The 27989-nt window shown below is 43.5% G+C and overlaps 8 protein-coding genes across 8 annotated transcripts; 6 read left to right on the plus strand and 2 right to left on the minus strand.

Moving 5' to 3' along the window:
• Window positions 1–1240: 1240 nt before the first annotated feature.
• On the plus strand, window positions 1241–2325 carry EAF01_010079 (uncharacterized protein; the record flags this gene model as incomplete). The annotated part of the gene is made up of 2 exons (XM_038918336.1): window positions 1241–1285; window positions 1345–2325. The coding sequence occupies 2 exons, from the start codon at window positions 1241–1243 to the stop codon at window positions 2323–2325; spliced, it is 1026 nt and encodes a 341-aa protein (XP_038766306.1).
• Window positions 2326–6222: 3897 nt separating this feature from the next.
• EAF01_010080 (uncharacterized protein) lies at window positions 6223–8768 on the plus strand (the record flags this gene model as incomplete). The annotated part of the gene is made up of 3 exons (XM_038918337.1): window positions 6223–7027; window positions 7079–7927; window positions 7981–8768. 3 exons carry the CDS (start codon window positions 6223–6225, stop codon window positions 8766–8768), a joined length of 2442 nt encoding a protein of 813 aa, XP_038766307.1.
• Window positions 8769–9755: 987 nt separating this feature from the next.
• EAF01_010081 (uncharacterized protein) lies at window positions 9756–10847 on the minus strand. Its single transcript, XM_038918338.1, has 2 exons — window positions 10514–10847; window positions 9756–10408 (listed from the first exon to the last, which is right to left on the minus strand). Exons 1-2 carry the CDS (start codon window positions 10787–10789, stop codon window positions 10076–10078), a joined length of 609 nt encoding a protein of 202 aa, XP_038766308.1. The 5' UTR covers window positions 10790–10847; the 3' UTR covers window positions 9756–10075.
• Window positions 10848–11016: 169 nt separating this feature from the next.
• EAF01_010082 (uncharacterized protein) lies at window positions 11017–12934 on the plus strand. The gene is made up of 2 exons (XM_038918339.1): window positions 11017–11690; window positions 11740–12934. Exons 1-2 carry the CDS (start codon window positions 11018–11020, stop codon window positions 12516–12518), a joined length of 1452 nt encoding a protein of 483 aa, XP_038766309.1. The 5' UTR covers window position 11017; the 3' UTR covers window positions 12519–12934.
• Window positions 12935–16389: 3455 nt separating this feature from the next.
• EAF01_010083 (uncharacterized protein) lies at window positions 16390–17000 on the minus strand (the record flags this gene model as incomplete). The annotated part of the gene is made up of 3 exons (XM_038918340.1): window positions 16390–16563; window positions 16620–16778; window positions 16844–17000. 3 exons carry the CDS (start codon window positions 16998–17000, stop codon window positions 16556–16558), a joined length of 324 nt encoding a protein of 107 aa, XP_038766310.1. The 3' UTR covers window positions 16390–16555.
• A 1123-nt stretch (window positions 17001–18123) lies between these two features.
• Window positions 18124–18359, plus strand: EAF01_010084 (uncharacterized protein; the record flags this gene model as incomplete). Its single annotated transcript, XM_038918341.1, has 2 exons — window positions 18124–18208; window positions 18262–18359. The coding sequence occupies 2 exons, from the start codon at window positions 18124–18126 to the stop codon at window positions 18357–18359; spliced, it is 183 nt and encodes a 60-aa protein (XP_038766311.1).
• Window positions 18360–20769: 2410 nt separating this feature from the next.
• EAF01_010085 (uncharacterized protein) lies at window positions 20770–25768 on the plus strand (the record flags this gene model as incomplete). The annotated part of the gene is made up of 7 exons (XM_038918342.1): window positions 20770–20900; window positions 20953–21175; window positions 21233–21373; window positions 21426–21505; window positions 21559–21792; window positions 21842–25397; window positions 25460–25768. The coding sequence occupies 7 exons, from the start codon at window positions 20770–20772 to the stop codon at window positions 25766–25768; spliced, it is 4674 nt and encodes a 1557-aa protein (XP_038766312.1).
• Window positions 25769–26087: 319 nt separating this feature from the next.
• EAF01_010086 (uncharacterized protein) lies at window positions 26088–27982 on the plus strand. The gene is made up of 7 exons (XM_038918343.1): window positions 26088–26483; window positions 26596–26623; window positions 26700–26714; window positions 26782–26831; window positions 26890–26909; window positions 26985–27536; window positions 27614–27982. The coding sequence occupies exons 1-7, from the start codon at window positions 26421–26423 to the stop codon at window positions 27681–27683; spliced, it is 798 nt and encodes a 265-aa protein (XP_038766313.1). The 5' UTR covers window positions 26088–26420; the 3' UTR covers window positions 27684–27982.
• Window positions 27983–27989: the final 7 nt, after the last annotated feature.

The raw sequence follows: 27989 nt of genomic DNA on the forward strand, positions 1-27989 counted from the left end.
TATACTTACTGACAGAGCGAGGGCTCAAGGCGATATAGCGAGGACACACCTAGGCTGGGCGCCTGTACGTGGAGAAAACGCTTTCTATGAGGAGGTGGATAGCTCGATTGTGAAGACAGCTGGGCGAATGTGAGGGTGGATTTGAGAGTGACTACTTGACATTGAGAACGAAAGGGGGTATATACCTACCATCAACAAATACAAACGAATGAATGAATGATGAACTTTCAACATCCACATCGCCAAAGGAATCTTCATCAGTCCGAGATAATGAAAATGTAAATGAATAAACGTGTTTCTTCTCCAGCAGTACACAAACTAACAAGTAATGTAAGTATCCCAAGTTATACGTAATATCTTCCTCCTGCCGAATCAATCCTTTCTTCTTTTCTGGTAGAGAAAATTTCCTGAGTAAATTTAGTTCCTCTACTATTAAGATATAGACTGAGGCTAGTATTTGTATTTTGTAATGAATATTTCGACAAAAGTTTTGTATACATATCACATATCACATATCACATAAGTTATTACAAAAAGATAAAACATAAAACAAATCACTCTAATTGGAAATAGTAATTATAGCTGAGAACAATACTCTATTTGAGCTAGAAAATAAGAAAGACTACGTTATTGGGTTATTGAGTTATTAGATTATTAAAATACGAGATAAATAGATTCGCGCGTTGTAGTACTGCCTCGAATGAGAATTTAAATTTTCATCTGTGAAAAATTTGAGTATCTATTAGTTATATATATATATATATACACAATCAACTAGTTCTACCTAATAACCCCCAACAAACGCGGGGTCGTCCTACCTACCTACCTACATAGCTCGAAATGGTGGGGAAAAGCATGCGGTATACCGTACGAGTACCTGGGTCGGTACTCCGTAATGTCAGGTATGGATGTAAGATTTTATATATCCTGTTAATCTACTCTATAGGTTCAGAAATACGATGCGAAGAAAGTAAATGATATATAACATAGCTAGGAGTGAGTGCGAGTGAATGAGCCAATGTATTTATATTTTGTCGTTGTGGATTTTGATGATTTTTTATATTATTTTGTTTTGGTAAGGTTTGCTGAGAGGGAATTGATGAATGGGGTGTGAGGATATTTATAACTAGGTATCTCGAGTACTTTTTACGTGGACGATTTGATCTTGAATACTCATTAATTTATCATTAACAATTTCAACACGGCTTTTGATTACACACTCCCACGTACAGTAAAAAACATGGGCACTCTATCTTCCAAAAACGCATTCCCAGTGCACGACAAGGTACGCAATACCGCATCCCTCCCTTCCTTCCCCGCCCCCAAAACTAACCCCCCTCAAAGACCATCCTCATCACCGGTGGATCCCGCGGCATGGGCCGCGAAGTAAGCCACCAACTCTCCCAGAAAGGCGCACACATCATCATCGTCGCGCGGGACTCTCAAAAACTACAAGAAGCCATATCCTACATCCGACTCGGGGCCCTCAATCCCTCCACCCAGCGTTTCCACCACATAAGCGCAGATCTCTGTTCCGCAAGCGAATGCGCACGTGTTATCGACGAGGTGGTAGCCTGGAATCGAGGGCCCCCCGATACAGTATGGTGTTGTGCGGGGAGCGCGTATCCGGCGCTATTTGTGGATGCGCCGGTCGAGCAGATAGAGAAACAGATGGCGAGTAATTATATGACGAGTGCATATATGGCGCATGCGACGTTGAGGAGTTGGCTTAAGCCGTTGGAGGATGCTTCAACGCGTGACCATGATGTATCGAGTTCTAAAAGTGATACTCCACCGCCTGCGCGCCATCTCATTTTCACAGCGTCGTTTGTGGCACTGTATAGTTTTGCGGGGTATGCACCGTATAGTCCGTCCAAAGCGGCGCTGCGCTCTCTTTCGGACTCGCTTTCGCAGGAGATGAATTTGTATGCTGCGGCTTTTCCAGATGCGCCGCGGGTGAGGGTACACACTATTTTTCCGGCTACTATTTTGACGGAATCTTACGAGACGGAAAATCTCACTAAGCATGGTCTTACTTTGCAGCTTGAGGAGGGTGATGAGGGTCGGACACCACATGTTATTGCAGAGAGGAGTATTAAAGGGTTAGAGGGAGGAGAGGAGCTCATTACGACGGATATGCTTACGTGGTTGGTTAAGGGAGGCGTGCTTGGAGGTAGTGTGAGGGGTGGATTTGGAAGAGTTATTTTGAGTTGGATGTTAGCTGGTTTGATGGGCATCGTAATGGTATTTGTCAGGGCGGATATGGATCGGAAGGCTAGAGCTTGGGGAAGAAAATTTGGAGTGGCTAGGAGTGCGACGAAATGATTTTTGGATGTGGAGGTAATTCTGTTATGTTGTCAAGTATTCTTGTGTAAACAAGAAAGTGCCTGCAGTTATGTAAATCAAAGCGCGATTATCGACCGTAATGCAATTTTTCACTCTCGTTCTCTTTTTTGTCTTTGCAGGATGTCCTAAAATCTACGATATCACCAATCTACAAGAACTCCTGTTAGTAGAGACTTGGTCATCGACTCTGCGGAGAGTCACATAAAAACATAGACGGCAGTGTTGCTAGTGACCATGTGTCACCGATATGACAGAGCAGATAACGAAACCTTACAATGTATTACAATGATAGAACTTTATACCAGGGGATCATCAGAAGGACAAATTCGACATCGACCTTCACAGGAAGATTCATTGATCAAACCACATGTCCCAACCATTGCGATAGAACTTGAAGAGCATATTATGCAAATGCAGAAAGAATTTCTCCTACCTACCCCGTCCTTCACCAACCCCCACCAGCCTAGAAGGATGAACTCTCTTTGCACTTATATCATAGTCTTCTTTTTGCCATGTGGAGTTGCTTTCAAAATTTTCAACATTCTTGAATGTTCTAGGGCAGTTTCGTAAAATTGGGTATCGACCCTCCACTACCTCATTAACAATAGGGAGCGAAGAATTATCGATTCCGAGGAATCTAAATAAGATAAAATAACACTTCAATATCTTACTCATCTCGGGCATTCATGCTTCATTACTTTGTCATATACACCCATTGAAAGATATTAGGCTTCCTAAAGAAGACTCGAGTTGGGGGAAGAATAATAATGAAGAGTAATGAACAGGTATATGTAAATATAGATTCAGAGCCTAGATCTGGTCCAAGGACAAACGAAATTGATATCGAGAGAGTTATTCCCAGAGTGTAAAATAAGGAGCTGTGCACATACCGTGGATCATTCCTGGTGCAGATATCTGGTGGGGAGCTTCAATCACAAACTCCAGCTGGAGTTCATCTGGCCAGAACCTTATGGAGTACAACATCGCATTCTCCAAAATAATGCGGGTCAAGCACTCAATCGAATGCCACACACACATCAGCAGTTTGTCTTTATCGTTATCCATCGCCATGTTCCAGATCCCTCCTTGAATTTTCAAATCTTAGGGTAAATGAAGGGGATAATTAGGGAAAATGTAATGCTATGCAAATACAGAAGCTCTGGTCTCCTCACCCACTCGAGTGAACAGTAGATTCAAGATAAATGCAATGTTTATATGTTGCGATTATACTAGGACACTCCTAGATGTTCATAAAAGAGCATAACCGAGACTGAGATTACCAAATACAAGCACACAAATGAAAGGTGACAAGCGCAAAAAATACATTGCAAACATTGGCAAAACGAAAACTCTTTCCATACAAAATTGAGACTGAGTCGTTGTTCTGTACTAACAACACGTGGATGCATTGGATGTAATGAATGAAGATTTTCTAGGGGGGGACTACTGTTTGATATCAGATGAAAATGCTTGTTTCTACTAGGTACTTACTACTTATTAGCTACATATGGAGTACTCCGTACATCCAACGGCGGGAGAACAATTGAAGATAAGAATAGAACGGTAAAGATCGTCACGTGATGATACCCAGTCTCCTAAATTTGTTGCATAGCCACGATTTAATTCACACGATCCGTTACCATGGTACATAGAAAGAAGTACTTGGGTACCGCGCGCGTGGGCTATCACCAACTAAATACTCACCATGACCAACCCAATGCATGTATGGTCGTTATCTGCAGAGCTGCAGAAGAATAAGGTACTCGGTGCTCGGGAAGCAAGATGACTCTCCGCATTGTATGAGTGGCAATCTGTACATAATCCATAATCCGTAATCCGTACACCGTCAAAACAATCCAATACTTGTCTGCTGGTGTACGCGCAGCTATTCTTGTAATCTTACAATAATCAACGGCAGAAATGACGACCCCTTTGATACATGTTTTATAATTCGGTAGATAGACAAATTACAGACGGTGAAAGATACCTACCTAGGTGTTCGTGGTTCCTGGCTAAGGAGATGGAACCTGCTTTGGAATCTGCCGTTTTCTTTTTTCATGCATATGAATTGTCCAATCGAGACAATCTAATCTTGTGACACCCACTACGGTGTCGGCAAGGATCAAGAAGATGGGGATTTCCGTCGAATACGATGCATAATCGCGCTTTGAAATGCAATATAACGACAAAAGGAATTGATGCCGAGCATTAGAAAGAAAGAGTTGATCTTTCTTTTTCCCCGTTCTCCATGGTCGTTCCTGGCTTGGTGAAAGTACCGGCATGGACATAGGCATAGATGAGCTAAACGTTTATTCATTCATGAACCCACTTTAGATTAGAAGAGAATGCGGCGGCGAGAGAAAGGATTCTAAATTCACGATTATCCTGCACTCGTGTTAGCTTCAATGGATGATGGCTCCGAGTCATACGGTGCTACTCTGAGATATGCAGGTAGCTTGATTATTGTTCAGTGTATCGGCACTCTGACTATGGAAGGAAACGAGTCAACGCAAAAATGCTCACAGGCACTAGACATAGCCTCAGATGGAAATCCTATCACTGTGGCGGCTTCGCTCTGATCTCTGAGGGATCTGAGGTCTCTGAACAGAAATCTGTGTAATGAATCTATGAATTCATGATGGTACTTGCGCCTTACATCGTGGCCGTGCAGCTAGTTCCTAGAAGGATGATTGATTTGATATGCGAGGTATGACTGTAAGCAAGAATGAGGGTTGTGACTCGTGAGAACCCCTTTGATCGTGATTGCAATGTATGGCAGGCATTGGATGCAGGATTCCACTTGATTAGATTTGATCTCATGTATAGATACTAGACAGAGGTAAGGAGTACTCGACTGTTTGCTGAGGGACACCAGTAGATAATCTTGAAAGCATTACGACTTCTCGACTGATATCCTTACGAACACAATCCACCGGCTGCGTAGGTCCGACAGTATTGCAAGTATGAGCGAGCAACTATCATAAAAGTCTTTCACTCATATCGTTTAATAACCTTATTGCAGGTAATATCTTGCTCCCATCCCCATCCCTACCCCCCGTGTTCATTATCAGGTAAATCCATAACCGCATTGAGCTATCTAATCGTAAAACTAGTTACGATCCAAGGACAAGTGGGTGTTTGTCTGATCCCGCGTCTAAAATCATCCAACCTTTTGCGTCGTAGAAGCTTTAGAAGAAGACGGAATAGTTTAGCCTGAGAGAAAAAGCCAAAGTTTGTAGATAGACAGTCTTATAGTCTTATAGTCTCGCAGTCCCTACATTCCATAGACCAAACCTTGAAATCCTCGTACGCGACAACTTTCATGGCTGTTTCATCACTCCGCGCTTCTTCCCAGAACCTCCAATGATCTCTTCTTCTCCATCTCCATCCCAGGACTGAGGATACCTTCTTTCCCTACCGCTTTTCGAATATCAATGTCTCTTGACAGTGGATCAGAACAAGGATTATAGATCAATCAAGCAAGCACGCATTCTCATTGTCCTACGACCGAATTACAAGGGGGTTTTAAACCTTCATTCATACGAGTCTGCTGCGAAACGAGTGCGGAAAGACGGACAATTCTAGGATCTATCTTCACCTATTAATCTACCTGCTTCCGAAAAGAGTTATTGCGAAGCACTGAGCAGACCCGGAAGAGCACTTTGTGCCATTTTCATCCGCACGAACCACCCGCGCGATAGAACGGAAAGTGTACCAAGCACGAAGTATATTTATATATTTGTTTAGGATTTGTGATCAAGATATTGACGGGTACCTGAAGGCTGTGCAGTGTATAGGGTGCACACGAGATAATCTATCAGAACCCTGGGTTTATTAGGCCCTGACAAGAGGTCATCGGCGGATAACAGGGGGAAAATGGCAAGAAAAAATGGCCTACAGCCGCTGACGCTGGAACCCGGTACAGGAGGAAGAGTTAATGTCAATGGTACGGAATTTATTAACATTCAACAAAGTCCAAGATCTCCTTTGAGTGCCAAATCCCCAAGATCGCCGAGGTCTCCCTTCAAATTTAATACAAAGAAATCACAATCACTACAGCAGCCTCGAAGTCAAGCTCAAGAACAAGAACAAGAACTTCGACCTGAACTGCAGCAACCAGAACAAGAACAACAACAACAACAACAACAACAACAACAACAACAACAACAACAACAACAACAACAACAACAACAACAACAACAACAACAACAAAAACAACTCCACCCTCAACCCCAAGAACAGGGACAAAATCAAAGAGACGAAACTCCTTCCATGCAAGAAGTCTATCCGCAGACATCCGAAAAAGATTCATCAATTACCATTGGCAGTGGAAGTGGAACTGGAGGTGGAGGTGGAATACCAACATCACAAACTCTCCCTTCTCTTTCTTCATTTCAATCTTCCTCCTCTCCCCGGACTCCAGATAAGGTCGTCGGTATCAAGGGAAAACCTTCGCGAACCGGATTCTTTTCAAATTATAAAGCATCCAAAAGTGCAAGTAAACTTCAATTGTCTTCTTCATCAAATATATCACGCCAAGTGAATGTTGTCGAGGACAATAATATGTCCAGAGACACAGACCGCCCTGCGATGAGCGGAAAGGTTTCATCACAGGACACTAAAAGAAGTGGTACGACCCATTCTGTTTCGTCCCTTCCTCTTCAGACAATAATGTTGTTGGGTAATTAATCCATGCTAAGTGATTCACATAAACTAATTCTTTTCAAAATAGAATCAGGTCCTACTGGATCTTCGTTAGTTAGAAAACCGCTCGGGGTTCAGTCAAGATCTGACGCCTCGCTGGCATCATCAACGAACGACTCCCCACAACAAAATTCCGATTCTAATTCAATCAATAATCGAAAGAATAAACCGAAGCAATTCAGTCTCCTCGGTAGAACTAGATCGTTACGAGATGAGAATACCCCCGCTGAGCCCTCTCCGCCAAAAAATAATTATTTGGATCCTGATTTATCTACCCGTCAATACACACACACAAGCTCTTCAAGTTCTGTGAAGACTACGACACCGGCTCGAAGCGACGACGATAGAAATTGTAGGGAGATGTCGACTCCGACTAACAATCGACAACGATCGGGAGACCGTCAACATAGCCGCTCGAGAGAAAATCGTGGAAAGGATTCCATGAGAGAAAATACAAAGGACCACACGAAGGATAATAGCAGAAATCAGTCGTCCTTCTCGACAACATTTAAAGAGGCCGGCGGACATGCATTCTTCAACAACATCAAATCACAAGCAACAAAGGGAGCTGGGGCAATACACAAGAATCTATTCGGAAAGGGAGGACGGAGTGGTAGCTCTTCACATAAGGAACCCTCGGTCGATGATGAGCATTATGTTTTAAAGGTCATCAATAAGCCACTTGTCGAGCAAACTCGACTTACTAGGATATCAAAGAGATTGGAGGATTCAAGGGACAAAACAGAGTTTTGGATGCCATCTTTTCCTTGGAGAGCGATTGACTATTTGAACTACAAGGGAAGTGATGTGGAGGGACTTTACAGAGTACCTGGAAGCGGACCCCAGGTGAAAAGGTGGCAGAGGAGATTCGACGAAGGTTTGAAGATTCTTTCTTTGATGATTCTTGAGAATATACTAACACACCGCTAGAGCTTGATATCGATCTTTTCGAATGTGATGACCTCTACGATATAAATATCATTGGCTCAATGCTTAAAGCATGGCTTCGCGAACTCCCCGACGAACTACTTCCCAGAGCTGCACAAGATCGAATTGCTAGAGAATGTGCGGGCTCTGATGAGGTCCCACCACAACTTGTCGAGGAATTATCTAACCTTTCTCCCTTCAATTACTACCTCCTCTTCGCCATCACTTGCCATCTATCTCTACTGCTCGCCCACTCCGAAAAAAACAAGATGGACTTTAGGAATTTATGTATCTGCTTTCAACCTTGTATGAAGATGGATGCATTCTGTTTCAAATTTCTTGTTTGTGACTGGAGAGATTGTTGGAAGGGCTGTAAGACTGAAGCAGTATATATTGAACAAGAGTATATGCTTTTCGATCAGATGCCACCCGGAAGTGCTGGTGGACGAAGTAGCACTGCTGTTGAGAGCCATGATGAAAGGAACGTTAGCAGTTCTGACAGCAGCAAACCATCGAGTGTCAGCCTCGAGAATCAGGGCCGAAAACACAGCCATGAGAAGGGACGAAAAGCCAGCGGCGAAAAAAATCAACGCAGAAGCCCGGATAGCGAGAGAAGTCAAAGACAGGTTCAAGTGGAGAATCACAGGGAGGGTGCCATGAGTCAGAGCAATAGCATGAACAGCATTGATACTGTTAGTACAACTTTGACTGTTATACAGGCGACGCCGCCTCGAAATGGGGATATGAGACCATTGAGTCCCATCAAACCACTCTCTCCTATTGGCTTTTGAGTTTCTTTTACTCAAAATCACGAAACTAAAGAATTTAACAGGCGGGCTTTTGAAAAGTCACACCAAAAGGTCGCATATCATCATAATTCTACCTCTACATATTAGGGCGATACAGGTTCTCACAAACTCGTACGAACTAAACATCAAGCGACAAAATTACATTTTCCTCGGTCGATTTTTTTAATTGCTTACGAACTTTGGTAAATGAATAGGACTGAACGCATTCGACGAATTTCCTTCAGTATCACGCACAAAATACCGATGAGATCTACTCTACACACGTTTCTTGACGTTCGTTTTGTTCGTTCATGCAACACAAGTATTTCCTTCTTTCCCATTTCAATTCAATGGAATGTTTTTTTTTACAAAAATTTCATGCGTGCTTGTTTTGTTGAATACCCCCAGCGCAGCATGTTTGAATCTTGACGGCACAAAGCATATTAGCACAGAAGGCGGGTTTAATAATGGATGGATGGATGGGGTATGGGATTTGGACATGGATTGGTGGTATATGGAGTGGATTGTTACTTTGATTTTTTGAGGGATTATAAGCGTGGGGCGTGATGGAGATGGATGGATGGATGGATGGAGGCTGGAGGCTGGAATGAATTGTCAGGAAGTTTAGAGATGAATCAGGAGGCACGAATTGCTTCAGGTCCTCGAGACCGGCTCGCTATCAGGCACATGGGAGATGAGGATGAGGGAGAGGAAAGCAGGACTTGTTTGTACGATAGGGGTATATGTTATGTTTGGAGCAAAGGAGTCCAGAGACCATAGATTACCTAGCTAGGGTCAACGAGCGCATTGGGTGACAGTGTGAAGAGCATCAGAGATCATGGGCATGGATTTGAAATTAATGCCATGTACCATTTTGACTTTCAGACTTCTTATTTTGATGTGATGTTAACTGATAGAACTCATGTTCAACACTCAAGAGTGTTCTTAGACCGGTAGTTGGCCGGCGGTGGATGAAGGAGGGATGAGGAACTAATTCTGCATTTGTATTCTTCGTTTGCTATTTATTGAGGGTCTTGCCATTTATGTCTTCTCGAATGAATTTGAACTGTTCAATACCATTGTTATATGTTATTATAACTCTGGAATGTCTCAATGAGGTGTTCTTGTAATCTAATGTCTTCCGACGTAAGGCGAAACACTTTTTCCTTTCCACAAGCAATGATTGCCCTAATAACGCCAATGATAATCCATCCCAACGCCATACAATGAAGTCCACCCACCATGAAATCATCCACCTTTCTTTGTACTTCCCCTCGTCGCATATGGGCTGACAGTCAAATCCCAACAATTTAGTCTCTCTTTCCTCCGTGATTCTTTCTATCGTTCCTCTCGTTCTTCCTTTGCATTCTCTCATTCCTCCTAACCTTTTCTTTTCTTTCCCGTCTTCCATCATTTTGTCTTTCAGTTCCCTCCTTTCTCTCGCGCTCCTTGTTCTCATTAACTTCCACAATCCAATCGTCTTCTCCCTTCTTGTTGATTCCCTTATATCCCCATTTGGGAACCCATTCGCCGGTAGATTCATCATACACAAGCTTCTTCTTGGCCTCGGCAGTCTTGGGTTTAATACCCTTCTTAGCTGCGAATTTTTGCCAGGTGGTTTGAGCGACTGGGGGGGGAAGAGGCTGGAAATGTGTTAGTATGTATTGAGTATTAATTGAGACTCCAAATTGGAATCTCCAAATTCGCGAGAATGCAAAAGGAAGAAAAAATTGAAATCGCATAATTACCTTTTCACGAGGCAACTTTGTAGCAATCCCAGGTAAACTCAATAATACACCACTGGGCGTCGATGCAATGGGACAGATGCTCAGTAATTGGTTCAGTAATGCTTGCGCACCGTCTCTGGCAGTTGCAGCTAGATCATCTTCGAGATTTGCGGAGGTGGTGAGGAGAAGCGGATTAGGGTCTTCGGCGAGGAGGAGACCGAGATCGAATGTGTAGGGAGTGGGTTTGTTGACTGTGATGGGGAGTTTGGATAGTTTCTTGGGGGCTTCTTCGGACATGTTGGATGTGAGGTTGATAAATCAATTGAATGGGTGAAGATTGGGTATATATTTTTCATAGAGGAGAAGAAATTCAGATTCAGATTGAGATAGAGGAAATAAAATAAATTTTGGACTGCTGCTTTTGCGGGAGGATCCTTGTGCGGCCGCAATTTAGCGCGGGATGTGTTTGATCCTAGTCGAGAAAGATTTCTGGAGTGAGAGAGAGGCACGACACGTCGAGAGGAATTGGACCCTTTGAAACTCACTGCAGCATTCGCAGATATGGCATCCTCGGGATGTTGGAAATGCCTCTCGAGGCCGAATACTTCGCAATTAATCCAGGGCAATCATGCGGCATCGCGACTTCCCACAATTGCAGCCACGGCGGGATTTTCAACAAGTGCGGTTATGTCCAAGAATCCGCTGGCTGCTAAACCAAAGGGAGCGTTTGGACAAAATATGGCGAGGGGTGGAAAGACGTTGAAGATCAAGAAGAAGCCGCCACCTGTACGGACTGGAAAACCTCCTGCGGAAGGAGAGAGGAAGGCGTTGAGGAAGAGAATCGTTCTCAGTAATACAAATGCGTTGGAAGTAGAACTAGAAGATTTGGGAATGAGCAATGTTTCGAGTGAGGGATTGGCAGGGAAGGTAGTGGGGTTGAGTGGCAGCACGGTGGATAGCTTAAGAGCAAGTGAAGCGTTCAAGATTACGCAGGGATGGAATTTATTTAGGAGGCCAGCGGTTTTGGTCCGGGAGGAAAGTGTTATTTGTGCGAAGGTTTTGGAAGAGGCGGGAGCAGAGAAAAAAACGGAGCGATTGGTGGTTGATGGAGGGAGGGTATCAGGGAAGAGTTTGATGCTTTTACAGGCTATGGCTTCGGCTTTTGTCAAGGGCTGGATTGTCTTGAATATTGCGGATAGTATGTTATTTATTTTTTATGGTTTGCATTATGCTAATAAGATTTATAGCCCAAGAACTTGTCAACGCTTGCACTGAATATTCTCCTGTGCCCGATACCACGCCTACTCTCTTTTCACAAAACACATATACCGCGACATGGCTGGGACGTATCGGCAAAGCCAACGAAGCAGTTCTTGACAAACTCCAATTGTCACAAACGCATGATCTCCCAATTCCTCTCCAAGAAAATTTATCCCTCCTCAGACTTTGCGAACTTGGAGCTCAGGAACCAGATCACTCATGGCCAATATTCCAAGCATTCTGGAAAGAAATTACGGCTGCAGACCGACCTCCAGTTCTCATGACATTAGACGGTCTTCAATGGATCATGCAAAACAGTCTTTACCGAAACGCTGCATTTGAATTGATTCATGCCCATGATTTGGCTGTTGTAAACCATTTCGTGCAATATCTCTCTGGAGAGAAATCCCTACCAAATGGAGGTGCAGTAATTGCAGCTACATCACGTAGTCACGCACCTGTATCGAGATCTACAGATCTAGCGATCGTGCAACAACTCAATCGACAATTAGAAGAAGAAATCACAGAACGTGATCCTTATGAGAAGCAATACGATGAGAGAGCCGATAAAGCATTGCAAAAGGTACAGGTCATGTGGTTAAATGGATTGAGTAAGCGAGAAGCGAGAAGTTTGATGGAATATTGGGCGCAGAGTGGAGTTTTGAGACAGAGAGTGGATGAGAAAACTGTGACGGAGAAATGGGCTCTGGCTGGAAATGGAATGGTTGGTGAGTTGGAGAGGGGCGCGCTGAGGATGAGGATTTAGTTGTTTATTTGTGGGGCCTGAGTGAATAAAGGTTTAAATATGTATTGTGTTGTATTATGTGTACAATTATGAGGCTAGATTGTATAGCTATATGCATAGACATGAGATGGATTAGTGGTGTACTTGTTACAGTGGGATTGTGTGTTCGTTGCTCTGGACGCAGTGTTCAAGTTGTTATTTGTTTTAGTAGTCCTCTGATGTTTATTTTCTACATCTAGGTTGCCTACCCCCGACATAGTCATACAAGTAGACTCGATTCAGGATTCAGAAGGAAACCACGAGGCCTTCCTGTGCAAATATCAAAGCTAGATATACCCAATCTAACTCCTCACACTCTCACAAATATCTTCACATGATATCATATCATATCCCTTGATCTGATAGCACTCATGTAGTATTAATACAATTTCTCGATTCTTCTTTCGCGATCCTGTACCTGTAAAATTGGATTTCTCGAATTCAATAGTGCGTGTCCGATGGTGAGATCTTCATCTTTGAATCGTTCGGTTTTGAGTAATGAGTGATGGATGGGAGGTCTCCTTATGCGTGTTTGGTTTGTGGTCTTGTTGCTGAGGATGGGGGAATGGATGGGTGGATTTTTGGGGCTCAATGGCCTGGAAAAGAAAAAGGAAAAGAAAAGAGGGGAGGGAGGGTCGATTAATAGTGGATTATTGGGATGCTATTAGAGTGGATTGTTTGAGAGGTTGAGGATGCATCTGGGGTTTGTAGTGATGGAAAATTGGGCGTTGGGTGTTGTTCATTTACTGAAAGTTGGGGTGAGTGTGGACATCTATGTCTGCACGACACTTTCAATCGAATTTTAGTGTACGATAGCTTTTCTTTTATCTCTCATAGAATCCTTCTATGCACCACTATGTATATTGCAAAAGACTAAATAAAGCTCGAAAAACGACTAATTTATCTCACTAGACCGATCCCATCAAAGGCCTTCTAAGTTGCCTTACCTTTTATATCCCCCCCCCCCCCCTTATTTCAAAGCCACATATTTTTCTTCAAAAGAATGCACTTTTTCTTGCTAAACGAACCCCCGTAATCTTCCATCCCAATAGTACTGAAATCCCTATCTTCTCAATCTTAGTTTTAGAAACCGATATACATGCATATTCACAGCCGTCATGGCACAATACTATACAAGGAACATGAATCCAATCGACGAAATCCGTATTCTCGGTGCTAATAAAGAACACGGAGATGGGATATCATTTAATTCATGATGATTGGATAGAAGGATAGAAATTCGCGAATCCATAGATTGAGTGGAGTACCAAACCAGACATTTCCACCGGAGATTGCAGAGGCTGCTTGGATGCGTCTTACTTCTTATATCGTTCAACACTCGTCAACTGCCGTGTCTCTCAGAACCGGATTCTTGGATTGAGGTATCGTGAACGCGATACCTGCGAAAGCCAGAGATCAATGCGCTTTTCCTCCAAGTAAACAGTCTAGCACGAATATACTCGTGGAATCGATCTAGACGTTAGGGATTTAGGTACACAAGTACAAGAGTATCAAGGATAGAGTTGGTGTTTTAGGTCTATGTGATTGTTATATCTGATAAATGGGTTGAACTGCAAGTGATATAAAGTCCTTTTCCGCGATTTGATGTATCTTTTTGTTGGACAATTTGAAAATTGTTTTAAATTATCATTGTGAGGCTTATGGAGTAGATACTGCCTTTTTCTTTATGTTGTGATTTCCAGGCGATCAGCTGTACCTAAGGATAGATTTGAAGTTGCCACGCTGAATGGCATCTGTATTCCGGACTCGGGACGGGTGATGTGAATGTGAACTTAGAAGATGATGCTGGAAAGGAAAAAGTGATGGAAGAAGGCTTGGATGGAAAGCTCTTCATTCAAAGGCTCCTCAATTGGGATGTTGAGTCGTTTCCAACAACCCCTCGATTGGTCGAATGTGGTAACACATTAACTAATATGTTTAATGACGATCCTCGAGAGTAATGATATCGATGCTGTGTGGGAGGCAGCTTGTCTGGAAGTCAAGCTAAGCTCGCATTGCGATCTGGATGAGAGTTTTGAAGAGGTGGATATGAGTTTCATGGGGAGTACTTATCCAAAACGTCTTGCATACTGGACCAGAAATCTTAGCTTAAGGCTGTATAGAATGTAGGTGATTGTGGTAACAGATAGACCTAGCGGACGACATCATCTTTCAGCTTCATGTTTTGCGGGGTGAAAGATATCCGGTAAGTCTTTTAATCCAACTTCATCGAATTTGATATGATGCAAAGTTAACGCAGTATCCCTGTGGACTGCATAGGAAAAATGATAAATCTGTAACAAATTCATCTTTAGCCATGACAATTTAGACGGCGTAGACTCCATTACTACACTCTCTCATCACAGGCTACAAATTCATTCCATGAAGCAACCTCCGGTTATTTGTATCAAGACACAATAAACCGAGGCTGGTCAATGTAGTATCGTACACTGCTTAAACACAACCTGGCATGAAGTTAATTCACAGATACGGCTATGTTAACATTAATTAGCGTTCCGACAAATCAAGCAAGCCATTCAATGTTGAATTGAATTTTCAAATTGCTCATTTGATAGATACACCGACTTCATCTGAACACCTAATCCCAAATATATAGAGCTTTATCTAATTCATTTGAGTATTATCATCTTTCTGTTTATGCATTGCCCTGTCGGAACTAGAGGGAGAACGTAAGAGGGATATAGATGTGGAGAGTTTCCGGATAGAAGTAGTCTTGCAGAACCTTCTATCCGCGGATCATTGGTATATTTCCATCTCCGCTCTTTCTTGGAAATATGCTGAAGGAAGATATACAAAGATGTGGCTCGTTTACACAGGTGCCAAGGGAATTAGAATGGCGAGAATGGCTCTTCGACTCTTACGAGTAGCATCCAGCGTGTTTGAGACACATTCAGTGTGAAAATTTCAACGATAGGATCTGAGAAGGAAAATAAGAAAGCTATCCCTCTCGATGCTCATCCGAGAACCCCAAGAACTACTAGGCTCGGAAATCCTTGGCATAGTCAACGACATGCGAAAAGTCTCGTGTTGAAATTTTTGGTAGAGAGCCAAATCTATGAAAGCAAAAACTCATGTGTCACCAATGCAGTACTCAACCATCAAGTGACTGACAACTCTTGTATCGGGGCTGGGCCGAAAATACGTGCTGCACACCCCAAGCATCAGCATCCCGCACACCACTCATTCAATTCCTGAATATAGCCGCTTTACCCTCTCAACCCTTACCATTTGCCCAACTTTGGTTCAATTCGAACACCAAGAGTAAGATAATTACATAATATCATGGCATGCAACCCAAGGTATGCCATGCGTCTTGGCATTACATGCATACCAATACAGGCTGAAAAATGTGCCGTATTATCCGTCTTTTGCACGACTGTTTGGTTCGCAGGAGAGGCGCTTAAAAGATATTATCCAAGGTTTCGTTGCGTAAGTGATAAAGGTTTGATGTATTGTGGTTGTGTAAATCGGTTATTCTCGGGGAGGTGGAAAAGTACTGGTGAGGACTAAACGTAATTGGCGTGAATTTGTTCGAGCAGGGTTAATAAAAATACCAAGCTAATGTCAACGACAGCAAAATACATGATGTAGAAACTGTCTAAGCAAGGTAACGTATTTATCGCGCCATCGTTCATGTGTAAAAGGCCATGGCCGCGAATATTTTAATGACAGGTCCATTTGATACTGTGAAGCACTTGCAATGTGTGAGGAAAGAAGAATGTGTTGTCAAGGCATCAACCACTCTCCCGGATGAATGACCAGTAGTAGAAGCAGATAAAACTTGGTAACATAAGATGTAACATGGAGTAATCGAGAAGCGTAGAATCACATAGAACGAGCCAAGATTCATCGATACACGAAGACATAGGAAAGGACTTTCAATCATGCAGGCAATGTTGCAATGCACCAAATCGAATATTTGTAACGCTTGAAAGGATATTCTCATTCTTTAGACTGCACTAGCTAAAGCATATAACATTTAAAATGATCATAAATATTTAATTCACTAATTACATGTTAGCAAGAGCTTTTCGTGAGCTCCAATGACTAGAGGATACATACTATAAACGAATTGTCCGTTGTGGTTCTCAATACGCTCAGCAAGGTTGACATCACGGCTGAACTCTTCGCCGTCCATGCTGCGAAGGAAAGTGCGGAGAACTGGTACTTGTCCACCACCCTCAATGGAGAATGTGACGTTCTCGGCGCTGTGGGAGAAGTCTATATGAAGTATTAGACATCGACGATTTCCTTCAAAGATGATTTTCTTCAGAGGTTATACGTACTAACGCCATCCCAGTGAATCATGCCATCTTGGTTTCCGATGTGTTGGTTGAGATCAATCTCAGCATCTTCCCAGTCACCGTTCTCGTTTCTGAGACGGGCTTTGAGGATGTGGTTGTCTTCGATGCGGATATCTTCGGCGGAGAGATGGAAAGACATTTTGATATATAGGGGAGTTTTTGTTTTGTTTTGTTTAATTTGGGTTGTGGAGTTTGCTTGGAAGGTGGTTGTGAGTTGAGAGATGAGAGATGAGAGATGAAGAATGAAACTGTGGAAGAAGGGAGGGTGAGAGGGGTTAATATAGGTGTCTTCTGTACCTACCTAGTCCGGTCTTCAACTATGGTAACGCCTCAGGGTCTACCCCTCCCCTCCGTGCATGTTTGCGGCAATGCAAAACCATCATCAGCCACCCATCGACGCATTTATGGAAACCCCCGCTGATATGCGCAGTGGCATTTCAATGGCTTGGCACCTCCTTGGCTCACACGTTTTCCACAAACATTGGATCAGAAGCTTCACCATATGTGGCATGACCCGCTATGACCCACTTGCTGTGGGGTAGGGGTTTCGAAATGTCACCACTGCGGCGGATTTGGTGGCTACGAGTGATATGCATTACAGAATTCTAAGTCAGAATGATGGAATACGATGGATAGACCCCACACTAGCTTGTAGCTACCCTGGTCACAAAGTGGTGGTACCTGGATAGCCAACCAGTTTCGAAGAAGATTAAGAACAAGAAGGACTTGGTGAGATCATGGAAGCTCTCAGAAACTATTGGCGTAAACGACTGACTGAACGAAGGTATATCCTCAAGACTCAAGTAGTGTTGCATCACTCAGGGGTAGTTTAGATGTGTGTGTGTGTGTGTGTGTGTGTGTGTGTGCACCTATAGCAGAAAGAGCGCAAAAATAGCTCATGCTATCGATCCTTAGAATGGATATCCTACATTGCTCAAGGAGGAAGTGGCACAGTCAAGCCACGTAGTTCCTTGATGGATGGTCTAGTGTGATATGCTTCACACTCTGTCAAGAATGCTCACTTGAGCTGTTGATGTAGGTCAGTAGCAATCTCAAAACATCTCAGCAATGATTGCTCCAGAGTACACAGTAACAATCCGCAGTTTAAAGTTCACAACAACAGCGCATCAATACTGAGTTACCTATGCAAATGATCCAACAAATCTTATGCCTTATGCCTTTATATAGATATGTGCTGATCGCTGGTAGGATACCACGACTGTGTTCATCACCCCACTTCACCCCACCAGTGTATATTAATCATGTCGGAGAGGGGCACACGAGGTATAAGATGTATGGAGATGTACTTTGGCGACGCTGGATGGTTTGATGAAGTCGGTGAGGTCGGTGAGAAAAAGGGGTTGAATCTATAGCCATCGACTCATTTCAATGCATTGTAGAACCGTTTGAGGATCGAATCGAGCAGACAGGAAGTGGTACCGCGATTAAACGCAGCATGGCCTTGAGGTATCTAGTGATCGAATACGTGCATCGTTGATCGATCAATCCTACAAAGACTGCGTGCCCAGAACGGCAGATGTTAATTCCAGGTCTTTGGTGTTGTTTTTGAGTAGGGCTGTGGACAAAAGTTTCACCAAGTCAGTCCGCTGACTAAGCGAGCAACACATTCATTTCCCTCAAACATCACTTACTTTATCGCTCGCTGCGCATTGATGGACCAGCGGTCAACCAGGAATCCAATGTATCACCCTAAGCTTGCAGTACATTGCAAGAAGATCTGTTCTATCTGTATGTGAAAATGGAAACGATGGTGTTCACGATGAGCCTCAAATCTATTTACGAATAGCTGTTTAATTTCGTTATTCGCGATGGTGGACGAGAGCGGTATTGGAGTAGAAGGCCTTTGCGTGAACGTATGTTGGACAGGTTGATCTGCTATCCAGCCATCATGATCAGGCGATACATGGCCTCAAAAGTGGCGCCGATTTATCCAACGGCCGGGCTGCAGTCAAGGACGAGAGGATTGTGAATAAAGAAGCCCTCTTGAACGGTGATTTCCTTTTAGTCACTGGTTGTGCTTAGAACTGTAAGAATATCAGAATGGTTGCAACATATCCAAGATTCAAGCTTGAGACATCGAATTTGAACTTCAGTCCAAGTGTTTCGGTATATTGAGTAATGTATGCTACATCAAACCTCGACATCGGCGAGAGCATTCTCCTGGAGAAAAGTCTTTTTGCACCTGCGCTGTGTTGGAAGACTCCCAAATGTTTGTCTGCTATTACCCCATCGCTAATTTCTCTAAAGAGATGTGCTGATTGTATGGAAACGCATAGAGTAATGACAACGAAGCTAAATAACACGATTCTATTTGTGGACGGCGAGATTGTGAAAGATTTCATAGGATCTACACAATTAAAAAGACCAATTGGGAGATTAAGATAGAATGCTAGTTCAAATTACAGGTCAACTAAGGTGTTCAGAGGATCAAGTGAAGCCACTGGAAAGATCAGAGAATATATCGTCAAGTCACGCATTTGTGATTTACTTTAACAAATTACATACCGTTATTTCACGGATTTGATAGAGATGGTGATTGTGAATCGTTAGATCTTTACCAAGAATCATCTGGCTCAATGATGAGAAATTAGAAGCCATGCCTATGCATGACCTGGGCCCTACCAAGCACCGTCGTCTCCTTTCATTTTTCAAGTAGGTAGTATTTTGTTCTTGATGATCACAAACTTCAAAGTATCATCCAGTACTAGAATGACATGACAGTAATCTCGATCTTCAATGTTTAGCATTGCTTTAATCACTATGCCATCGTGTCTGGTGTCGGCGAACCTTCCACGGTGTAGTGTGTGAAATTGGGTCAAGCAATGTCAAAGACCATCCGACATAACAATATCTCAGTCCAGAATGCCCGGAAATTCTCATAATGTTCCATGAGTGATTGAAAGGCATCTTGTCTAACTAGGTATGCACTGGATCACGCATAATCAACCCGGCTTATTAGTTGTTGGCGCCTGCTCTATATAAATCAGTCAAGCCATATACTTATTATTGTTCCGCATGCCTAAACATGAACGAAAGTAATCTGGTACCAAAATCCGGATTACATACACGTGATGAGACGACGTGCTAAGGCTCTGAGTTCCTTCCTCATTTTGAAATTCTGATGGGAAGCTTAGCGGCGCGGGATTCTCCATCATTGATTCGCTCCAAGGACTTTCCTTCTCTAACTTATCCAATTTCTGCAATCATTCACCGAAAGACCGACAGAGCATCAGGGAAATCTCTTGCACAATTCATGCCCTCTGTTTACCTATCTCTTTCCCTTGTTCCTTCTATCAATACTAAGACTGCGATTCAATCGGCTTTCTTTTCAATTCCCTTCAACTCTAGAGGTGAGTTCTTCAGATACCCTCCTCATAACCTTCCTTTGAGAAGGGCGCCCTTAATTCCTCCAAATTCACTTCACTGTTCGAAGCGAAAGTCCCCTCGATGCTGCCTTAATTAGAAAGCTTCTTTGCTTCTTTGCTTCTTTCAACAATCAGATCACAAGTTTCATATCTACAAACTCCCTGGTTCAGTATACTGACTCTTTCTTGAAAGTGAACTTCTCGGGTACCTACAAGATATTCCATGACGTCTTGAGAATCTGCCGTGGCTTCTTTGTTGACAACTATCTTTACATGCCTGCGAATTTGGCATAGTCGGGACCCACAAAGGTTTGTATTTCTCCAACTGTCCATGTTACTCCCCTTTCAGGTTGCGACCGCCGGCCACTTTCCAAGAATATACGAATGAATTCCGTAGCTTATCAACGGAGTGGGGGCGATATTCCGGGTAACCTTTTACTTACGTTATTTACGTTATTTACGCTTTACTCACAGTTGTGAAGGTACTCGAACTCGAGAAAGAGTGCCCGCCAGTCAATACTAATGCTAATCGTTTCCCAGATGCCTCCAAGCCGCGGACTGAACGAGACCTTGCAAGACTCGGCACTTGAAAAGGGCGTTGAGAAGTTGTGTCAGGAACTCGACAGAACTATCAAGGCAAAAGGCACGGAAGGGTGAGATAGGTTGGCAGTATCGATACATCTATAACATACTAACAACTATCAGAATCGCTGAAGACACTCTAGAATCAATCCATGCTACCCTGCACACGACGAAGGCAACGAAAGCCATAACTGAGACAGCCGTGAGGGGTCTTCTTTCAATGTTAGAGAATGATCGCGGCGAGTTGTGTTGTCCTTTCGATGTGAAAGCTTTCTGTGTCATTCTTGAAATTGCACTCAGAAGCGAGGAGTGTCGAGAAAGTGAGCGTGTTCTCGTTCTGCTTGCCGTAGGTACCCGCACCACAAAGGTTGCAATTATCTGGAGACTGACTGAGCTTTTGCAGAAGGAACTTCACACGCAATCAACACCTCAGGAAACTGAGAGCTCCCACGGTATTTTGGTCGAGATTTCAAAGCAAGTGAACGTCGCTCGCCTTATTGAGTACTTTGTCGATCGTTCGAGGCCAGACGGAATGAGAAGATGGGTGAGCTACCATAGGCTGAAATATTTTAGGAATATACTAACACATATATAAGGTTGGTATCATCATGCAACAGCTTCTGAGAGGCCCAGAGGCAGTTTCTGAGCAATTTCAACATACACCCGAGGACGTCAGGTGAGAAACCCCTCATATTACCATCCAAAATTAGCTGATAAGTTGCTGGAAAGACGCAGCATTGGTCCCATGATTATCAATGAAGATAATGAAATCCTCAGATTGATTTGTGGACGGGTTTTTGCGTTACTACTAAACGCTGATGTTCTGCCCGAAGAACTCTGCCCTGTGAAAACTGACAAAAGGGAATACGAGGATTTTCCAGTTGAGTTGCAGAATTTGAATGAGTGGAAATCGCAATTCCAGCAGTGGGTAGACCGGAAGTGGCCCGATAATGAAAGCCAAACGTAGGTACATCAAATATTGACAATTTTCTGTCCGCTGATGACTTTCCAGACCACCGCATATGCTTTACTATAGTCTTGGAGTTGTGACAATACCACCATTTCGATTGGGAACATTGGGTGAGAGTATAGAACTGGTTCTAGAAGACGGCTATATCCTTCTACTGAAAAGCTCTACGGAAGAAGAATTGGATCAGATACTGCAAGTACCATGCAAGTCTATCTCCCGAGTTTCTGTCATCGATAGCTCTATTATAATCAACGGAAGAGAAGTTTACGATATTGTTTTTGACATCAAGAATAAGCAAGAGCATTCTTCTTATCTAAATTCCCGACCTACCACTCTTCAACAACTACGTTTGACCACAGATTCAAATAGAAACGAACTAATGATCGATCTTCACGATGAATGTCCCGAAGCAGAGTTCCAACCGGAGAGGGTTCAAGTTTCTCAAGCTGAAGATGATATACTAGTTCAAGGAAAGGGAAGTTCGCCAGCTGCAGAAAGTTACGAGCGGCCCTCGGAAGACGAGCATCAACCAGCAACAAGTGATCCAATAACGGAATCCGAGGACGAAGCGCTAGATTCCCTGTTTAACCTCGATCGTCAGTTTCAAGCCGGAAGTTCTCGACATCAAGAAGATAAAACCATATCTTTGAACGTGAATGATAAATTGGAACAGTCCCAACAAAAGTCGAGCAGAGAATGTGCAGCGAACAAAGTCGATTTACCTCAGCACGGTGATGTTTTGAGCTTCAGCGATTCGCCTACGATGCATACCCATCGAAAGAATATTCCATCATTCAACGAAACTTTAGGAACAGACGACAAGAGTTTTGAAATAAGTGGCCAGGCACTTCTTTTGAGGCAGACAGACAAATCTCGCCCCCAAATCTCTCAACCTCTACCAATAATTGCAACCAATGTCAACCATGCTGTCAAGACTAAAGGTAAAGTTTCTGCAAGTCAAAAAAACGGAAGGGAAGCACTCGTACCAGAAGCACAACCAAGTACTTCTCAAGCACCACCAAACCAGAATGCCAATTTGAAAGTTAATAAACTGTCAAAGAAGTATGCTGTTAAACCCAAGACACCAATCGTGGGCCTGAAGAGCGTTAAAGTGAAAACTCCTCTGCCAAGTGTGCCAGAGCCAGTAATAGCGACTTCAAACAAGAACAAATCCGATGAGGGATCTGCGCTAGTCCAGACACATATTTATGATTTGCCTGAGATCAACGACGACGGAAGAGAATCCAAGACGGACAGTCAAACTAACCAGGGGACAAGAAAAAAGCCTGCTAGTTCGAAACAAAAGGGCAAATCCGTTGTAAAAGGCAAGGGAAAGAATACAAAGACCTACCAAAAAGCTAAGCCCACCCAAACGGCAGTCGCGGAACCTATAGTCGTGAAGAGGATTAGCCAAAGAGCGGCTGCTAGTCAAGCCAAACTTAGCATGAGCAAAATCAATGACGATTTGGAGGAGATTGAAGATGACTTTTCTGATGGGAGAGACAGTGGACCAGCGCAGCCCAATGTCTCGCGAAAGCGTAAGACGGCGGAGCAGCCAGCTGAGCCAGCTTTATCGGAGATCAATTTTGCTTCAGTACTAGAGTCGGCTGCAGAGGAAGATAAGGAGGCCTTTGTTCTCCAGCAGCAAGATGCTCAGGTACTAAGTCTAGTTGATTACAGTCTCTCTTCTGGAGACCCATTCGCAGTGGATGATTTGTACTCTGCTAGTCCGCCGAGACCAAAGGATCAACAAGGTTATCCTCAAGAAACCCCCACAAAGCCTTCTCGAAAGACGGCAGCCGTGAATTTCGCCAGCCAATTGGATGATCTTTTGAGCGATGATACTAAGGGCGATAAAAAGACCACTCACATCAAAAATCTGAACAAGAGTCTCTTCAAGACAAACTTATCTCCCAGTACACCACCGGAAAAGTCGGGAAAACTTCAGTATAGCACATCAGAAAGTTGCTTGGGTGTCATAAACAAAGACTTGCCAGAAACCGTGGTCGAGGATGCTGAATATCATAATAGTCACAAAGACCGAGATACAGATTTAGAAAAACTACAGTTAGAGGATGGTAACTCAAGCCAGCCAGCTCAACGTGTTAAAGAAGTGGCACTCGCCATTCCATGCGAGACGAAAGCCAAGAAAAGTCAAATGATCAAAAAGACATATGATCTCAAAAAACTGACAGACACTAAGCTTCCTACCAGAGCAGACGAGAAGATCATTACGAAGATGGACGAGTATGTACTCACCGCAGATATAACCGATCCAGTACTTGCAATTCCAAGCCACTCCTTGAGCAGATTTTCGATTAACTCAAAGCAGGAAGCGATTCACGGACCAGTTGCTACAAAGGCGTCAGCTTCCACTGACCATCAATTAGAAGGCCTGCAAACTCTACAACTACAAGATGTAAATTTGGTCGAGGAAAAAAAGCGTAAGGTTGCAACAGAGATTGCTCTACCGCCTAAACGCCGTAGACAGATTGCGACAAATAACTCAGGAAGCCCTTCAATCTCACCATCTGGTCCTCGCGCACAAGGAAATGCATTTCCCGAAAGCTTAGCTAGCGAAAGTAGAGCTCTACTTGATGATCGAAGTATTCGCAAACCAAAGTTTATACACTTTAACGCTAAAGGTGCACAAAATCAGGGTTCTTCTGGTACGTCCATGCCTGTTACAAAACGAGATCTTAAGCTAGACACCAAAACATCAAATACTGCGAGAGTCAAGTCGCAAGACATGTTAAAGAGTAAACGAAGACATGATGATCATCATGACTCAGACCAAGAAAGTTTGTTTGTTTCTCAAAGTCCACCCAGGAAGCGTCAAAGTGTTAGCCCGCCGAACGTAGCTTTACCAACAGATACACCGATCCTAGCAGATGATAAAAGTAGTCCTAGAATTCCCACAGCTCTCAAATCAAGCTCACAAGGATCTCGAGTGGATGCATTCGGTAGCCCACAAGCACAACACATTGTACCTTCCATTAGTCATGCTCTCAGAGTCGAGCGAAGAGAAGCAGCACCAGAGTTTGGCAAGGCAGGGTCACAGACTATGGACTCGCACCAGGATTTACCTGAAATCAAAGTTCTATCTCCTGGATTTGATGCCAAGGATGCTCCAGAGCTTTTTGGTCCGCCTATCAAGGTAGTAAGCATACCGAAAGCTCGCCCTGCTCCACCAGGAGAGTCTTCTGTTCGATACGTCCCGCATACAAAGACTCAGAGCGGATCTTATAAAGACATTTCAACCATGGAGAACATACAAGAGGTAAAAGTTCTGCCGGATCCGTTCGTTGATGTCGCCCATCACAAATTGAGTGGATTTACAGAACGATTACGGGCACGTGAAGCTGATGGAGGCTTGAGTGTTCGTTCCAGCGATCCCGACAAAACTCTAGTGGAGTTTACAGAGCAAAGCTATGATAGAGAGTCATCTTCACCGAGTGTATTGTCGAGTAATTCGTCTTTTCGATCGGCCGGTTCCTCAGACACTCCAAGACGAGAATTATCACCTTCTAGTCAATGGTCAAAGGCTGTCAGACCACATTACAAAGGATATGCAGATACTGTTCATAAAATTGCTGATGTAAGTCTGACTAACTGTACAGTTCAAATTTCATGACCAGAATAGCTGACTTTGAGATTTAGGAGATGGTGATTAGATTGACCAATGAAGAAGATGCATCAGAGCTGGTCGTTCGTCAATACAAGGGGAACGCTACGAGTATGCTAGAGGATTTAAGTGGCAAGAGAGATGTGGAGAAGCTCAATATACGCCAACAAATCGAAAACAAAAAGGCAGAATTGATTCGAATGTATTCTGAAGCTGGGACAGCCGTGAAGCAAATCGAAAAGGATATAAAAACTTCTCCCATAGGTGATGTTGATGGAAAGTGGGAGGAAAGACAAGAGTTCATACAAAGAGAATTGAAGGGAGGGAGACGCACATCGGATTAGTGAATCATTGCTTAATTTGCTTTTGGTAGCTTTTCACCTTGTTTGCCTAGTAGGAGTAGTCTCTGAGCTGCGGGGACCGAAAGGTTGATGGATACCACATAGTTCTTTCGAGACCTAAGTACTAGCTTTAGATGATTTATAAAGTTGCTATGATAGTAATGAGTATGATTGAAATATCGACAATTTGATGTGATCTTTCGGTAGTACTCTTGTGCTAGAACATGTAACTTATACGTATTTGCATACATCTATCCAAGTACTAGATAGTCATCCGGCCAACCCAAGAAGAAATGACCATGTCGGTACATCTGGAAAAGGAACACTAACAAGGGATGACGATTGCCCACACCCCCCACAACCGCAGCAGCCCAGATTCCAGAACATTTTTACTCAATCGATACTTACAACCAAGTCGCAAGGTTCATTAGGAATCATCAACTTCATCTCTCCCCTCTGTTTGGTTTTTTCCCGTTGTTCTTTTCAACATTTGACCAGCGACATACCTATCTATCCTCGAAGAATCCGATCCCCCCGCGTTCCGAAGCCCAAAAAGTCTTTTCGTCCTACAATAAAGGGCAGCCACACGGCCACCTGCATTTGAAGTAAAATCTAAGAGAAGAAAACTTTCATACAAGAAAGGAAAAGAGAAGCGATGCCACAAGGAAGTGGTTTCCACCCATTTGGTGGCAGATTATCCAAGCATATGGGAAATTCGGTATGTATCAAGCACATGCGGACTTTGCCTGTCAATTGGTGACTCCGGCGGAAGGGCAGTCGCAGCAATAAAGCAATGCGCAACTTGGAACTGACAAACACAATCGTGGTAGCTTTCTCCTGAAGCTGCATATCTGAGTTGTGAGTTTGCCTTTTCATGGTCGCTTTCGCGTCGCGGCGGGGTTGCTCCGGCACATTGCTAATACTCGCTTTCTAGATTATGATGTACGATGTAGGTTTTCTCAATAATTTTGAAAACGACACCCCCGAACTCACAAACTAAAATATGGCGATAACAGTGACAAGAGAAGACATCAATACGTTGAAGGATGACTGGCTCACGGATAATGTATACTTTCACTATATTACCCTCCCTTCGAATTTATTACTGACGCTCTCTTTGACAGACAATAGCCTTCTGGCAAGAGTACGTCAATCCTATTCTAACTTTCGCAGATAGTTGCCTTTACAAAAGCCGCTACTAAACATTTCTTTCAAATAGATATCTCGAGAACGAATACCTCAAGCGATACCCCTCCTCCCACATCGTCCTACTTCGCCCTTCCATGGCATATATGCTACGAATGCACGAAAACCCCGTCCTACTCAGGTCCGCTCTTCCAGACTTTCGTCTGACAACCCACATCTTCCTTCCCATAAACGATAATCGCAATGTTTCTCAAGCAGAAGGTGGATCCCACTGGACACTCCTCCTCGTATCCGTTATCGATGGTGTAGCATTCCACTATGATTCTCTCTCGCCCTCGAATTATGAAGAAGCGAACACGACGACTTATAAACTAGGTCAGTTATTGGGTCGCCAGTTGAAGTTTCTGAATTTGCAGGATACTCCGCAACAGCAAAATGGAAGTGATTGTGGAGTTTACGTGTGCATCATCATGCGCCATTTGTTGTTGAAGAGATTGCTGTGCGCGAACGCGAAGGAAAAGGTTTCTATGAGCATGGGAGGCAAACTCGTGGATGCGAGTGGAGCGAGGAAGGAGATGCTGAAGATTATCGAGGGGTACAGAAAGGAGGGAGAGAGAAGAAGATCGTGAGTTTTCACCATCTTCAACATTCCCACTACGCAGTTTGAGCGACCGGAATGAATTCCTCCTAACAGAATTACAGACAAGACGAAAGTCGCAGCTCATCCCCTTACCAAAAGGGTAATCGAAGTCCTCCACGAATCGATTCATGAGCTACGCATACATGAATACAGCTTCAAGAAATCATCAGGCGTTACGGATTTATGACAGGGCTGCATTGGGACAATGAACGAGACGAGCGTTACAACACGAGGCACAAGAGATATGATTGCATGCTATTTCTTTTCTATACGATCACACGAGACGAGTTTCGCGTTCTGGCAAATGGGGATGCAATGTGCTTTGGGAGCTGAGTTGCGAGCTTCACTAGCTATGAATTCAGATTTGCATTGTGATTTTGGTGGCATGGGGGGGGGGGGGGGCATGTAATGGTACGAAGTGTACGAAGCGGCGAGACT

This window comes from Botrytis porri (assembly GCF_014898465.1).
Source record: "Botrytis porri strain MUCL 3234 chromosome Unknown BPOR_015, whole genome shotgun sequence".
Lineage (NCBI taxonomy): Eukaryota > Fungi > Ascomycota > Leotiomycetes > Helotiales > Sclerotiniaceae > Botrytis > Botrytis porri.